The sequence below is a fragment of the Anas acuta genome, chromosome 2 (genome assembly GCF_963932015.1).
Source record: "Anas acuta chromosome 2, bAnaAcu1.1, whole genome shotgun sequence".
NCBI lineage: Eukaryota > Metazoa > Chordata > Aves > Anseriformes > Anatidae > Anas > Anas acuta.
Genome location: NC_088980.1, coordinates 92,670,920 through 92,684,940, shown reverse-complemented (window position 1 = coordinate 92,684,940; position 14,021 = coordinate 92,670,920). Strand labels below are relative to the sequence as shown.

At 46.2% G+C, this 14,021-nt stretch overlaps 1 protein-coding gene across 1 annotated transcript; it reads left to right on the top strand.

Moving 5' to 3' along the window:
• The first annotated feature begins 7,555 nt into the window (after positions 1-7,555).
• IRX2 (iroquois homeobox 2) lies at positions 7,556-13,818 on the top strand. The gene is made up of 5 exons (XM_068671230.1): positions 7,556-8,397; positions 10,202-10,607; positions 11,008-11,760; positions 12,460-12,527; positions 13,220-13,818. The coding sequence occupies exons 1-4, from the start codon at positions 8,155-8,157 to the stop codon at positions 12,501-12,503; spliced, it is 1,446 nt and encodes a 481-aa protein (XP_068527331.1). The 5' UTR covers positions 7,556-8,154; the 3' UTR covers positions 12,504-12,527; positions 13,220-13,818.
• Positions 13,819-14,021: the final 203 nt, after the last annotated feature.

Here is a 14,021-nt window from a genome sequence, read left to right as displayed (position 1 = left end):
GTTTCAAAACTCCATGTTCAAAAGCGCAGAAGAATTATAATCTTCTAGGACTTCACTAATTAGCAATTGGGGAACTTCCAAGAGAAGAAAAAATATATGTATTTTCTCTCCTTTCAGAGATGCACTAAAAGGTCATGTGTTTAAAGGCTGGGTTGCATAAAGCAGAATTCATTGTCTCCTGATAAGATTGAAGAGATTTGTTCTTTTAAACTACTAGAACCTATACTTCAAACGTAAAATGCCTTCCTGAAAATGTGCGAAAAACTGTTGATAAGCTTGTGTTAGTATTAATTTAAAATAGATCTTTCCGAGGGCTTCTGTCAAGCCTTTATTTTTTTTTTTTTTCCAGATGTCATACTACCAAAATGATACAAGCTCTCTAAAACCTCCATGGAGTGAAGACTCTGTCTATACACGGTACTATAGTATTTTAGCTATGACAGAATCCCACTGTAATGCTGAGCATAGACAAACACACGACAAAGTCAACAGTTCATGCATTCCTAAAACCACATTGATATCAGAAGGAATCAAAGCACATTTCAACTAGTTTTTGTTCTGTGCTTCTACTAGAAAATTAGTCATTTGTAGGAGAAGAAATATGCATGTGGTTAGAATTCTCACAGGCAGGTTGGCCACCAAGCTTTCCCAGATGAAAGTGTCTTAAAACCTGTCCAGTTAGAGGAAGAGAAGGTAAAGGCCAGATGGTCTGGCTGCACTTCCTTTATGTGATGTGAAGGAAGGTTGTAAACTTGGTTCAGTAGACATTCTACTCTAGCATTGTTACAAAGTGGGGAAAAGCTGTGAGACCATATCAGTAAAATTAGATCATATTTTTTTAATAACGTAGAAATGGTATTATGTGTTTTGTTGTTTTTTGCTTGTTTGTTTGTATCCAAAATAATGTATTTTTTTTTTACCATTTATATATGAAGGACTAGTGGTATGAAAAGTCCCCCCTCCACAAAAATAAGTAATTAAATAAATGAGAAATTCTAACTTTCAGTAAAGCTTGAAGTTAAACAATAGTATTGCTGCTCCTTAGCTAAACATAAGGAACAACAGAAGTGCAACACAGATTTAGAGGAAATTTCAATTTAAAATAAAATATCAAACTAAAAGCTTCAAACACCTTTCAATTTGCCCATTAGAGGAAGAAAAGTATAAAATTACTATAAAACTACCTGAATATTTGTGAACTATGCTGCATCGATTTAAAGGGACTTTGTTATAACCCATAGTACTACTACACACATGAATATTTAATGCTTTTCATAAGTATGCTTACAGTTTTTCTGTATTTTTCTGTTTGCTTTTTGAGTATCCTGACAATTTTGAAGATAGAGATAGCTGATTGTTCTGAGGAAGGGAACTGTCTGGTGTTTTCCAGCAGGTTGTTCATTAGAGAGAGCAGAACTTTCTGGACTGGGGGAGGGGGCTGAGGGGTTGTTGTTGATCTAGAAATGTGTTTCTGGGTCTGCAAGTGAAGGATATACACATATACACGCATATAAGTGAATGAACGTGTGAATGAATGACAGAAAAGCACAAAGCAGGTGAGCAGGTGCTCTCTAGTGTTAAAAACAGTGATCAAACAGATTATGGCAATTATGAGAAGGGGAAGGGGTTTGGCAGAGTTACTTCAAAATTGTCTAAAGCAATTTTAACCTGACAACATGCTTCCACGCTGCCAGCATAACAATGGGGAAAAAACAGTAGGAGAACTCCATTTATATACATATTCTCAGGGTGATGCACTCCCAACCATCAGGCTGCCAGTATTCCTCAGGCACCTAAGTGCCCAGACTTACTTGTTGGCTATTACCGTGACAGAAGAATCCGTTTTTAATGTGAGCCTTTAAAATTAAAGCAACCTTGTCCCCTTCAGTTAAATCATCCCATTTTGCCTTTACTCTGTCCATCATCCACTTTGAAAACATATTAGGCGCTGAAGGGATTTAGCCTCCCACTAACTCTGCAGCAGACTTTCCAAGACACATTGGCCGAGCACAAAACCCACTGGTAGAGACATGGCATATTGACTGCCTGGCTCCAGCGGAGATGAGGAATGGGGAGTACTTCTTCTCCTGGCAGCATGTCAGGTGCTGAGTGCCTCTGAGCCCCTCAGAGTGACAGGACCTCCATGTCCCTGCCTGTCCCACTCAGATTTCTCGATGGTTGGTTCTATCCTCGTATCAACTCAGATACACTGATTTAACTATTTTTTTTTCCTGCCTAAGAAGGAGGAACAATCCCACCTGTAGATCGTACATTTGTTCTAGTCCTGAGAAACACTGCCTGCCTTTCAGGTGAAAATAGCAGGCTCTGAGAAAGATTTGGAGGGCTTTTATTTTATCCTTACAGATATGTATTTACTTATATTTCCCTAAGCAGAAAATGACTAAGACTCTTAATAATAGTGTGACATATGGGAAGCAAATTTTCTAAGCCCCAGATCTGCTTTTTAGAGATCCGCTTTAGTTGTCTTTTTTTTGTGTGTTTTTTTTTTTTTTTTTTTTTTTTTTTTCCCAACATATACCCCCAGTAACGTCCCAAAAGGGGAGAGCTAAATTTTCCTAGAGATGTGGCCCGTTATTAGTTCAAACTTTCGAAGCCACAGATCCCCTGGGGGAAACAAAACAAAACAAAACCAAAAAAAAAGCAAAAAAAAAAAAGCTACAAATAAGGAGTAGGGTTAAATTTCATCTATTTGAGTGCATTTGCATGTTATAGAGAGTTTTTTAAATTCTCAACGCTTCCTTGGGCAGCCCCTTCTTTCACTGTGTTTTCAAAATGAAATACACTATTGCACTCTTGCTGAACTGAAAATAATAATAATAATAATAATAAAAATAAATCTGGGACAAGGGTTAGAGTAGTGGCCATAACTCATTCGATCAGCCCACCTTTTAGTGCAGGTCTCGTGGGGCGACAGTTAGATGATATTATTAATAAAAGTAATGACTGAAATATGAAAAGAAACCTTAGCGAAGACGCTTACATAAACAGTTACGCTGCGAGTGCTCGGGAGCACTGGTGAATTCATTGCCACAGCGCCCCCTCCCATACACAGCTTGAACTAAAGATTTCATCCTGAAGATGCGGAAAGAAAAGTTATTTCTTTTAATTTCTCCCTTTCTGTTTTCTCTGCTCCTTGCTGTATCCCTGCAAGCAGACACGCGGCAGAAAGGCTCGTCCACCTCATCCTGCCTCCCCTCGTTTGCACAGATCGCTCCTCTTCGCTCAGAAAGAGCCTCACAAGCCAGGCTTCTTTTATTAGAAAACTGGACAACTCCGCTTGCACAGTATGCGTGTGTCATTTGTTATTTTTAAATACAATAGTCTATTATTTCACGTCGTTGTCTCCGGGAGATGGTGACGACCCCCCATTTCATGAGAGAAAGGAGAAAGCATTCCCAGACCATTGTGTGGTTATGTCACAGGAAACCGTTTCTGCTGCGCATTGTGTTACATCTCCAAATCCCACGAAGTTCCACTTCTCTCTGCTCCAAAAGTTGTTGTGTCCAGTGTTACGACGATTGGGTAACCGGCATTGTCCGGGCGATGGGCGTACGTGCCTCTTTGGGCCACAGGGAGCCCTCCTGAGGCAGGGAAATCTCTCGTTCACGCCAGCGAGATTCGCTTTGCTCTGCTCTGCTCTGCTCTGCTCTGCTCTGCTCTGCATTACCTGGGTGACTTTCCAGAGCAGAAATTCGGGGCAGAATACCCCAAAGTCCAGCGCACGAAGGGGCGCACGCAGCCGCCGCGCAGAGCGAGGCGACCGCGCTCCCGCAGCAGGGGCACGGGCGCTCTTCTTCTCCCCAGACGTTGGCTTTCAACTTCACCCGCCCGAAAACTTCAGCCTCTGTCACTAGTGCAAGGAGATGTAGCTAATAAATGGCAAACCGCAAAACCTGTCTCCCAGGACGGCAGTGAGAGATAGCTGAAGAGGGGCGGAGGGTGAGGGGGCTCTCAGATGAGCAGGAGCAAACTGAATTAAAGAAGACAAGGCGAGAGCACCGCTTAAAATCTAGGAAGGTAAACGCTGAGCTAATGAATAGATTATTCAAATAAAAAACGCAGTGTGTAAAGTCTTAATGTCTCTGTGTAGGCATGTTAATTTGCCACAGTTATTACCAATAAAAAGTGCATGTAATACTATTCTACTGTTTAACAGCGCAAGTTAGACGGCTTTTTATTAGTAACGGGTAGTACTATGGGAAAATTAGATTTCAGCTGTGGAGCCAAGCAGATGCAAAAAACTCTTCCCTGCGAAAGGCACTCAAATCAGACCGAGATAACTCCGAGAAGAAGTTAAATACAACCAAGTACGCTGACCGCTATTTAAAAGCGCTTTTGACACGGTTTTCTCGTTTGTTTAGTGCAGAAGCCCCACTGGCTTCTCGTTCTCCACGTTGTACATCCCCACTAGCTTCTCGTTCTCCACACTGAGCAGAGTCAAATTAGTGGTGTACTTGTAATAAAATGCATAGCTTCTCCTTGCAGTGGGTAAATCCATGCCTTTCTGAAGCCATACAAAAATTATGCAAATCAAATCAACCTAAGAACTTGTCTTTTGAAATGATAATATTTTACCCCATTAATCTTTGATGGGGAAATTAACCCTGTTTCTGTTCATAAAACTACATTTTTAGACTGCACAAATTAAAACACGAGAAATATAATCTGTTGCTCTTTGTGTTAGGGGGAAGGGGGTAATGTTCTTGATTTAAATATTCCTTCCACCGAAATCACAGAAAAAAAAATATTTTCATAGAAGTAAGACATGCAGATGGACGCTAAAGCAACACCTAGATTTTACACGGACGGGCACGTATACCTCGCGTGTACAACATATGTATATGCGTGTAGATACTTATGGAGATTTGTATCTCCTGTGTGTGCGTGTGTGTCTGTGCGTATCTACACACACTCTGAACTGAATTATATCGATTCTCCTGGGATCACGGTATTTATTTAAGTACTCTTCCCAGGTCATAACTGTAACACTCACTTAATAGCATTAATCCCTTGTTATAATGTAAACACGACGGCCATTGTATTCCCAATCTGTATTGTTCCACTAATTATTAAAGAGGAGGAACTAAAAGCAATCAATTCGCGTAGATAAACACTTACTTACACCACCCCTGCTGGAAAGAGCAGACTTGGCTTCCCAAATAAAAATGCAGAGAGTATAATACATTTTGCAAGGCATGCAGGTTGACTTAGAGAGATTCATGTATGACTTTATAATGTTATAATTAATTTTGCATTCTCAGCTCTCCAGCTGCTGCTCTGTTCAGAAGCAGAGCTCATATACTTAGAAATCGGTCTGCGGAACACAGGAATTGACTATTCAGATGTAATCGCATGATATCGATTATTCCATAGAACTACTGAAATATGAATGTGTTTTATATAAAGCTGTTGTTTTTAGAGTTTCTATTTTTATTTAATGTATGCGCATTAATCATCAAGTAGGGAAGGAAACGTCTTTTCTGTAATCTGTTGCACTGAGTTTACAAGTGGTTTATCACTCTCTTATCAGGAAGTCGGGAGTTAATGACAAGAAATACCTGTTGGTGTTAACCTCCTCCCCCTCACCTGCCTTTTTAAGGATTGCCTCTTCTACAGGCCAGCTGATAGATCTGGATGGGAATTAATCCAGTATGTCTGGTGGCCAGATCTCTGCTGCTGCTGTGTGCAGGGGCAGGGGTATAGTGGTATACTGGTTTCACAGAAAAAAAAAGAAAAAAAAAATCAGATAGAAAAAAAAAAAAAAGGAAAGCCCAGATCGCTTCAGACAGTACATGCACCCTGATCACCCTGATACTTGCCCGTAGTTTTAAGAGGGCATTTTCCCCGCTCCATCCGTCATCGTATAGAAACGGTTTCTCGACGTGTATTTGTTTATTAGCTGCGTGTTTAATTGATTAACAATAGGCTGTCCTGCTCGCTTGCAACTCTCCAGCTAGTGCCACCTCCCTTCCTGTCAGTTTCGAGCCGGTTCCTCGGCGTACCTGATCAGATGCGCGTTCTCCATCCTACCCAACGGCAATTACCTAAGGTATTCTACCAAGTCGGCCGCAAACACAAAGGCACTTTATTTGCTAAAAGCAAAACCAACGCTCACTCACAGATGCTGGAAAAAAATAAATAAATAAATAAATAAACCACGCAATTTGATGAACCTTTTTTTTATTTTTATGCAAACCTCAATATTTATTTATTTATTTATTTATTTTCCAGCAGCGCAGGGGCTCCTAAGCCTGCGCACGTTGCGGACGAGGGGGCTGGCTGGCAGCGCGGTGGCTCGTAGCACTCCAACCCCGGAGGCTCCGCTCCCACCTGCCGGCTCGGGGCGCAGGTGTGGGCAGGGGGCGCGGAGCGGCCTAGCCCCCCGGCGGGGCGGCGGGGAGACGCCGCGGGCTGGCTCCAGCGCCGTGCCCTCAGGGCGGAGGGAGGGAGCCGGGGTGCGCGGGAGTAACCAGGGGAGGGCCGCTGGAGAGCCCGTCCCGGGAGCCCCAGGCCGGAGCTCGAGTGGCTGCGATTCCCTGCTGCGGTCTGAAGAGTCCCTGCGGGCTATTCTTAAAAGGATCTATAACGTATATACATGGATATATATTTGTATGTATTTAGATCTGTACCGAGAAGGAAAGCTCTGTGCTCTCGCCCTCCCGTAGGAGCAGAGCTGTTAACGTCTAGAAGCTGATGAGTGGTCAGGGCCGAAGGGAGGGAGGGGGCAGAGGAAGAGATTACGTTATTTGGGAAATTAATTACATCGCGATCGTATTCTGAGAGATTTATCTGAACTTCAAAAGGGGGGGAGGGAGTAGCTAGCCCCCCGGAAGGAGTCACTCAGGCCTCTTCCCCACGCACCAGACCAGGAAGAATAGAAATGAAAGAAATATGAGGATTTTTTTTTTTTCCCCTTCATGCGCAAACGCGATCCATGACCTGCTTTAGACTGTTCATGGCAACTTAGAAAACTATAGAGCTCTCGCTGCCAGGAACAGCGCGATCCTGGATCTGTTGCTTTGAGCAGTTGCTCTTCTTTTCTGCCATATAGGGCAGTACTTTTACAAAGTGCTCTCCCCTTGTATCCTACCCAGCTCCGTCGAGCCTGGCTTAGCGTACCCACATGCGTGCAAATGCACATACATATGACACGTGTGCGTGCGTCCAGCGGGAGCTGCTAGCTCTCCAGAGAGTGCGTATGTGAGGGGATGCATTTATTTATCATACGCATGATTTTTGTTCCCCGCCTGGACCCAGAAAGCGGGCGACGGAGTGTAACCGAGAGTGTGTGAAAGAGTATTTATGGCTCCGCGAGTCCGGAGAGAAGCTGATGAGCAGTATCGTCGTCTGGCTTCAGCAGTGTGCTCGCAGCCGGAGAGGCTGGCTTGCATTACAAAGCCTGCCTTCGCTGCCTCCTCGCCTGCCTGCCTCCCGGCCGCGGGAGGAGACGGAGACGGGGCCGGAGCGGGAGGGGGCGGGCCCGCCGCGCTATGCAGATGAGCGGCGGTGACGGACAGCTCTGTTTTCCAATGTCCCTCAGAAACTCGAGTGCTCCTTCCCTCAACTCTTCACTTCAGACTCTATACTTCCCCCAAAATACAGGCTCGCAGGCGCTGGGGGAGCTGGCTGGCTGGCTGGGAGAACTCCATATGCAGCAGCCACTTTTCTGATTTCGGGGGCTCGCTTCTTTCTCTCTCTCTCTCTCTCTTTCTCCCTTCTCTCCCATTCTGTTTCTCTCCCTTTCTCTCTCTCTCTCTCTCTTTATTAACCCTCTCCTCTTCCGTCTCTCCCAGATGCCCTTCCCCTCCCGGTTAGATTTCTGACCGTTCGATTTATTTTACCTTTTTTTTTTTTTTTGGGGGGGGGGGGTCTTTTTTTTTTTTTTTTTCCCCTTCTGTTTGTTTTTATTCTGAGCGGGTGCGCATGGGGGGGAGCATATAACAATTCTGATTCTCTACATAACTGCACAGAGCCAACCGGGGGGAGAGAGAGAGAGAGAGAGAGAGAGAGAGGGAGAGAGAGAGGGCGGGAGAGAGGGAGAGAGAAAGCACGAAAGCAGCGCCAGGAGCAGCGGCAGCAGCAGGGCCGGTCACCCTCGCCCCCTCCCTGCTCCTGTGCACGCCAGTGCAAGCCATGTCCTATCCTCAGGGTTACCTCTACCAGCCCCCCGGCTCGCTGGCTCTGTACTCCTGCCCGGCGTACGGGGCGTCGGCGCTGGCGGCCCCCAGGAGCGAGGAGCTGGCCAGGTCTTCGTCGGGATCGGCGTTCAGCCCTTACCCGGGATCGGCAGCTTTCACCGCCCAGGCGGCGGCCACAGGCTTCACCAGCCCGCTCCAGTACTCCACAGACCCCGCCACGGGATTCCCCTCCTACATGGTAACTACCGAAGAGAACCCCTCTCCTTCTTCATTAGCATCTGCATTCTCATCCTCATCATCTTCAGCCTCTCTCCTCACACACTCGCCATCAGTCCCCGACACAGCCGGCCGGAGGCCCCGCACTAGCGCCGCCGCCTCCGCGCTGCCAGCCCCGCACCGCGGCCGGGGCTGTGCGGAGCTGAGCAGTGCCGAGCCGAGCCGGGCAGAGCGGGACCGGGCCGGGGCCGAGCGGGGCCGGGGCCGGGGGAGCTGCCTCGCTGCGCGCCCCGGCCGAGCGCAGTGCCGCCGGGCCTGGGACCCGGGCTCGCCCCGCGGTTCCCGGAGCCGTGCGGGAGCCCTGATTAAAGAAACACGGCTTTCTCAGTCAGTTGGGCTGCAGGCTTTCATTCCACCACCACCCCCCCCCACCGGCCCCTTCCCCTCCACACACCCCCCGCTTTCTCCTTTTTTTTTTTTTTTTTTTTTTTTTCCCTTCTTTTCGCTGTGGTAGGATAGGGGACGGTTTCTTTTCTTTCTTTTTTTTCTTTTTTTTCTTTTTTTTTTCTCTTTTCCCCCCTCTCTCTTTTTAAGTCGGTGTTTAGAGGCGCTGCGGGCTTTATCCTCTTGTGGTTTTATTTACTTTCAGTGTGTTTTGTGCTAATGGTTTAACTGGATTTTGGGAATGAAAAGGAGCATCTGTTTGCGATCTGTGAGCTTCGCTTAAGCCCAAGATGGTTGTGGTGGCCGCAGTTTCGGATTTCACTTTCTTCTCATTAATTAAAAGGAGCATTTGCAATTGCGTGTGCATAAACTATATAAATAAAACCATAAACTATAAAAATAAACTGTACGTCTAGATGGTTATATAGTTTTATAAACATATACACGCGGAGTCAGACACATATCTAGTCCGCACACACAAAGACCTGTACCCGGAATTTAAGACCGGAGCCGCTGTCGAGATCCTAGGAGGGGATGGCAGCAGGGCAGTTTGCTCTCCCTGCAAAGTGACAGGGAAACTACTTTCTGTTCGTAAAATGCGGTACATAAATTGTCGTGCAGTCTTTATTCTGGGTAGTATAAAAGATCTGAGTAGCTCGCTCGTTTGTTTTTCCTGTTGAGAAGCAGTAGGCGAGTAGCTGGAAGTTGCAGCGAGGTTGTGAACTGTGCGGGATATTGGGTGACGGTGCGCCTGTGAGTCGCCGATCTACGGGGTTCAGAGACGTGCGGAAAGTTAGCGAGTTCCTTAGTGATATCTTTAACTTTTCTTGCATTATGCAGACTTAAATAAGCGCAATTTAAACGTTAAAGGGCGAATTAAAATGCTAATTACATCGCATTTGAACAATTCGAAACGGTGCATATCTTCTGATTTGCAAATTGGATTTGCAATGCATTAGTGCAGTGAATTGCTAAGTGGCGGCTTTGTTGTATTTTCTATAGCAAAAAAGGAAACATCTTTTGAACCTCTGAGAGAAATGTAGATATCAAAACACTACCTGTAGGGCCTTTAAAATGTCTGCGCGGTTCAAAAACGATATTGGGAAATATTCAATTACAAGGAGCTGAAATTAGTCAGAAAGATTATAACATCGCCGGTTTTAAGTGTGTGCCCGTGCCTATGCGTTGGGCGGAGGAATGGGGGGTGGGATGGGGGGGTCACAACTTAATGGCCTTTGGGTGCTGCTTCTCCCCCTCATAGAATATGGATACAAGACACCGTCCAGGGGAAATACAAATATAACCACCGATCTCGCCTTGACAACTTACTAATGGCTATCAGCAGTAACAAATTGCCAACCCCACCGTTTTTTTCTGTCCAGGGCTCCCCTTACGACGCCCATACGACAGGGATGACCGGAGCCATCAGCTACCACCCGTACGGCAGCCCTGCCTACCCCTACCAGCTCAACGACCCCGCGTACAGGAAAAACGCCACCCGCGACGCCACGGCCACGCTGAAGGCCTGGCTGCAGGAGCACCGCAAGAACCCCTACCCCACCAAGGGCGAGAAGATCATGCTGGCCATCATCACCAAGATGACCCTCACCCAGGTCTCCACCTGGTTCGCCAACGCCCGCCGGCGGCTCAAGAAGGAGAACAAAATGACCTGGGCCCCGCGGAACAAGAGCGAGGACGAGGACGACGACGAAGGCGACGGGGCGAGGAGTAAAGAGGAGAGTCCCGAGAAGATGCCCGAGAGCAACGAAACCTCCGCGGAGGATGAAGGTGGGCGCGGGGTGACGGCAGGCGCCCGGCGGCGGCGGGGTGGCCCCCTCCCGTCCCGTCCCATCCCACCGCGTCCCCCCGAAAGCTGGCAGATGGGTGGGGGGGGGGCGTGCGGGCTTTTAACAGAGGCTCCCCCAAAACGCGTCCTGTCCCGTCCAACAGGGCTTCCGCGGTCTCCGCTTGCTGGCGGCAGCCGGGGAGCGCTGGGGGCGGCCGGTGGGGACGCGGGGGGCCGGCGGGGCGGCGGGGGGTGCCGCGGCAGAGCCAGCCCGTGGGGACGGGAGAGATGGCAGTTGCACGGCGAGGCCGCGGCGGCTCGTTTCTCGGCCGCTGCCTCTCTTCCTTCCTTCCCTCCCGCCCCCCCCTAACTGTGTCTTTCTGTGCCCGCCGACCCTCGCAGGGATCAGCTTGCACGTCGACTCGCTGACGGACCACTCCTGCTCCGCCGAGTCGGACGGCGAGAAGCTGCCCTGCCGAGCCGGCGACCCCCTCTGCGAGTCGGGCTCGGAGTGCAAGGACAAGTACGAGGACGTCGAGGAGGAGGAGGAGGACGACGACGAGGAGGACGAGGACGACGAGGAGGACATCGAGGAGGACGACGGCGGCGGCGGGGAGCGCGACCCACCGGCCAAGCCCGCCACCTCCTCGCCGCTGGCCGCCGTGGAGGCCCCGCTGCTCGGCCACCCGCACGCCGACGCCGCCCGCAGCGCCAGCAAGGCGGCGCTGGGCGGCCGCGCCTCCCCCGGGCCCCCGACGCCGGCCAGCAAGCCCAAGCTCTGGTCGCTGGCCGAAATCGCTACCTCGGACCTCAAGAGCCAGAACCTGGGCCAAGGCTGCCAGCCAGCGGCGTTGCCCTCGGCCACCCCCGCCTCCGCCCCGCACAGCGCTGCCTACTCGCCCTCCTCCCTCCTGGGGAGGCATATTTATTACACCTCACCTTTTTATAGCAATTATACAAACTATGGGAACTTTAATGCTCTCCAGAGCCAGGGAATCCTGAGATACAACTCGGCAGCAGTGGCTTCAAACGAGGGACTAAGTCAGACTGTCTTAAATGCCAGCTCTGTTCACAAGCAGAGCAGTGACTCTTTGAAAACGATCACTAACCAGCTAGAACAGCATTACAGGCCCTCTAGTTATGACTCAAAGAAAGGTAGGTGACTTATTTTTACCACTTTTCCCCCCTTCCACCTCGTCCCCCGTCCTTGGCCAGTGTGAATCCCTTATACACTGTAAATATTGAAACCTGCTCTGGACAAAACACTGAGCACACTGTCATCGTTGCCACTGGCCGCATACTGAAGATGGGCAATAGTGTAATCTGGGGATTAAAAATTGCATGTCACCATCCTATCAATACTTGCCTTTAGGAACGCAGAGAGGAAATTTAAAACACGACTTTTAGATCACTCCTGCACACTGCAGACACAGCTTTTAAAGCCATTTTAAAAGGAAAACTAAATACAAAGGTATCCAGAGAGCACTGCTGTCATTACCTTTAATATATTTATATTTTTTCTGACAAACTGGTTTTGCTCTCTTTGTTGCCAGTATTCTCACGGTTTTTGCAGCTTTGGGTTTGGATAATTGCTAACCTTGGACATGAAATTATGTGGAGCATGACATTTTTAACACTTTTTTTTTTTTTTTAGAAAGTTTTATGCTAGTATAATCGTCTTCTTATTCTTAAAAAATAATAATAATCAATATAAGGGCAATTATAGAATATTGTCCAATCTTTTAAAGGACTTAGCTATGAATTCTGCTTGAGCGAGAGTTGGGATGTACACAAAGTGTATAATCTAGTTAGCTAGCTGTGTCCTGTGACTAACTGACGGTTATATTTTGACAGATCCCACTGAAGTCTGCACAGTAGGAGTACAACCATACCTATAGAAGTGCAATCACACAGCAATGCAAGTAAGTGAGAGCATTTTCTGTTACGCTGATCATTTGGCATCAGGTCTAAGAGTGCACAGATCTAGACTTGCTTAACATTAATTTCTTGCTTCATTACATAAGGCTCTGATTACAAAGTAAGACACTCTTTTCTGTTATTTTTAAGCCTCTCATTACAGCCTTTCTTTCTCGTGTTCATTTTAAAGTCAGGTTAGACAGTTCCCTCACCTCCCATACTCTTTGCTTGTGTGAGGCAAAGCCTTAAGGACTGTTTAAATGTTATGGAAAGAGAGCTTTAAAAAAATATTCTTGAAGGTATTGTTGTTTAAAAACAAAGTGCTTGTGCTCACGTGGCAGTGCTGTAATTGCACATTTTAAGCGAGGTTTCCCGTGGTGACCATATATTTGAAATAAAAAGGGAGAATTATTAGAGATCGACATGCATCTTAAGCAGCAAATCTATGAATTGCCCCTCGCCTGACTATCAATGGCAGTCTTAATACCTTCATTATCTAGGGCTAAATAAACAGCATCAAAAATTGCCTTGTCGATATTTTTCCAACTAATTCTTTTGCTAAAATAGATTAGATGAGAAAGAATTCTACTTTTTTTTTTTTTTTTTTTTTTTTTATTTTTAAATTCTCTTCAATTTAATGGTGTTAGTGTGTAATTGAAGGATTTTTGGATGATCTGGTGTTTTCCTTGGTCCACAGGTAGGTGTCACAATTGCTTTGAAAAAAGTCAGCAAGCCATCATCTCTCCCCGAGCTAATATATATAACAAATCTCTAAATCTGGATCACATCTTGTGCCACTGTAAAAAAGAAGACCACAGAGCACTATTAAATCTTCAGACTCTAATTATTAAACCAGAATTTTGTTGGACATAATGTGAGTTTTCTGGTATAGTATAGTTTCCCCAATGTATGTGTGACTTTCAAAAACAGATCTGTTTTTCTCAGGATATCTTGAATTGATCACTTCATTGCCACGGTATATATTCGATAGGTGTGATAGGATTTATTGTAAAATTTATTTGTAAAAGATGTATACTGTAGAGATAATAAAGACGTGATTGGAGAACATGAGTCCTTACAAAGTGGAAACAAATTTGATATTTATTTTTGTAATGATATAAAGCTTCTAGTAATTTATGCAAGTTGTATTGCAATGGAATCTGAACTTTTTGTAAATAAATTTTGCTTGGTTTTTATTTGAAACGTTGATGGTTATACAATCTTTGGTTGTTTAATGAGAATTCTTTACTAATTTATATCTCTAATTGTAAATAAAAACAGACTAGTCTGCAACAATATGGTGTTTTTCGTTCATTTTCCCCAAAATAATAATCTATTATGCAGAAGATGATGAAAGTTATAATTTCACTAGTACAGCTTAGGTTATAAAATGAGTAAGCAATATAACTACGTTACAAAGATATGCTTTGCATAAATTAATTCCTTCTGGGTTGTTCCGTTATACTGAAGGTTTAAATACTCACATGTGTGCAAGTACG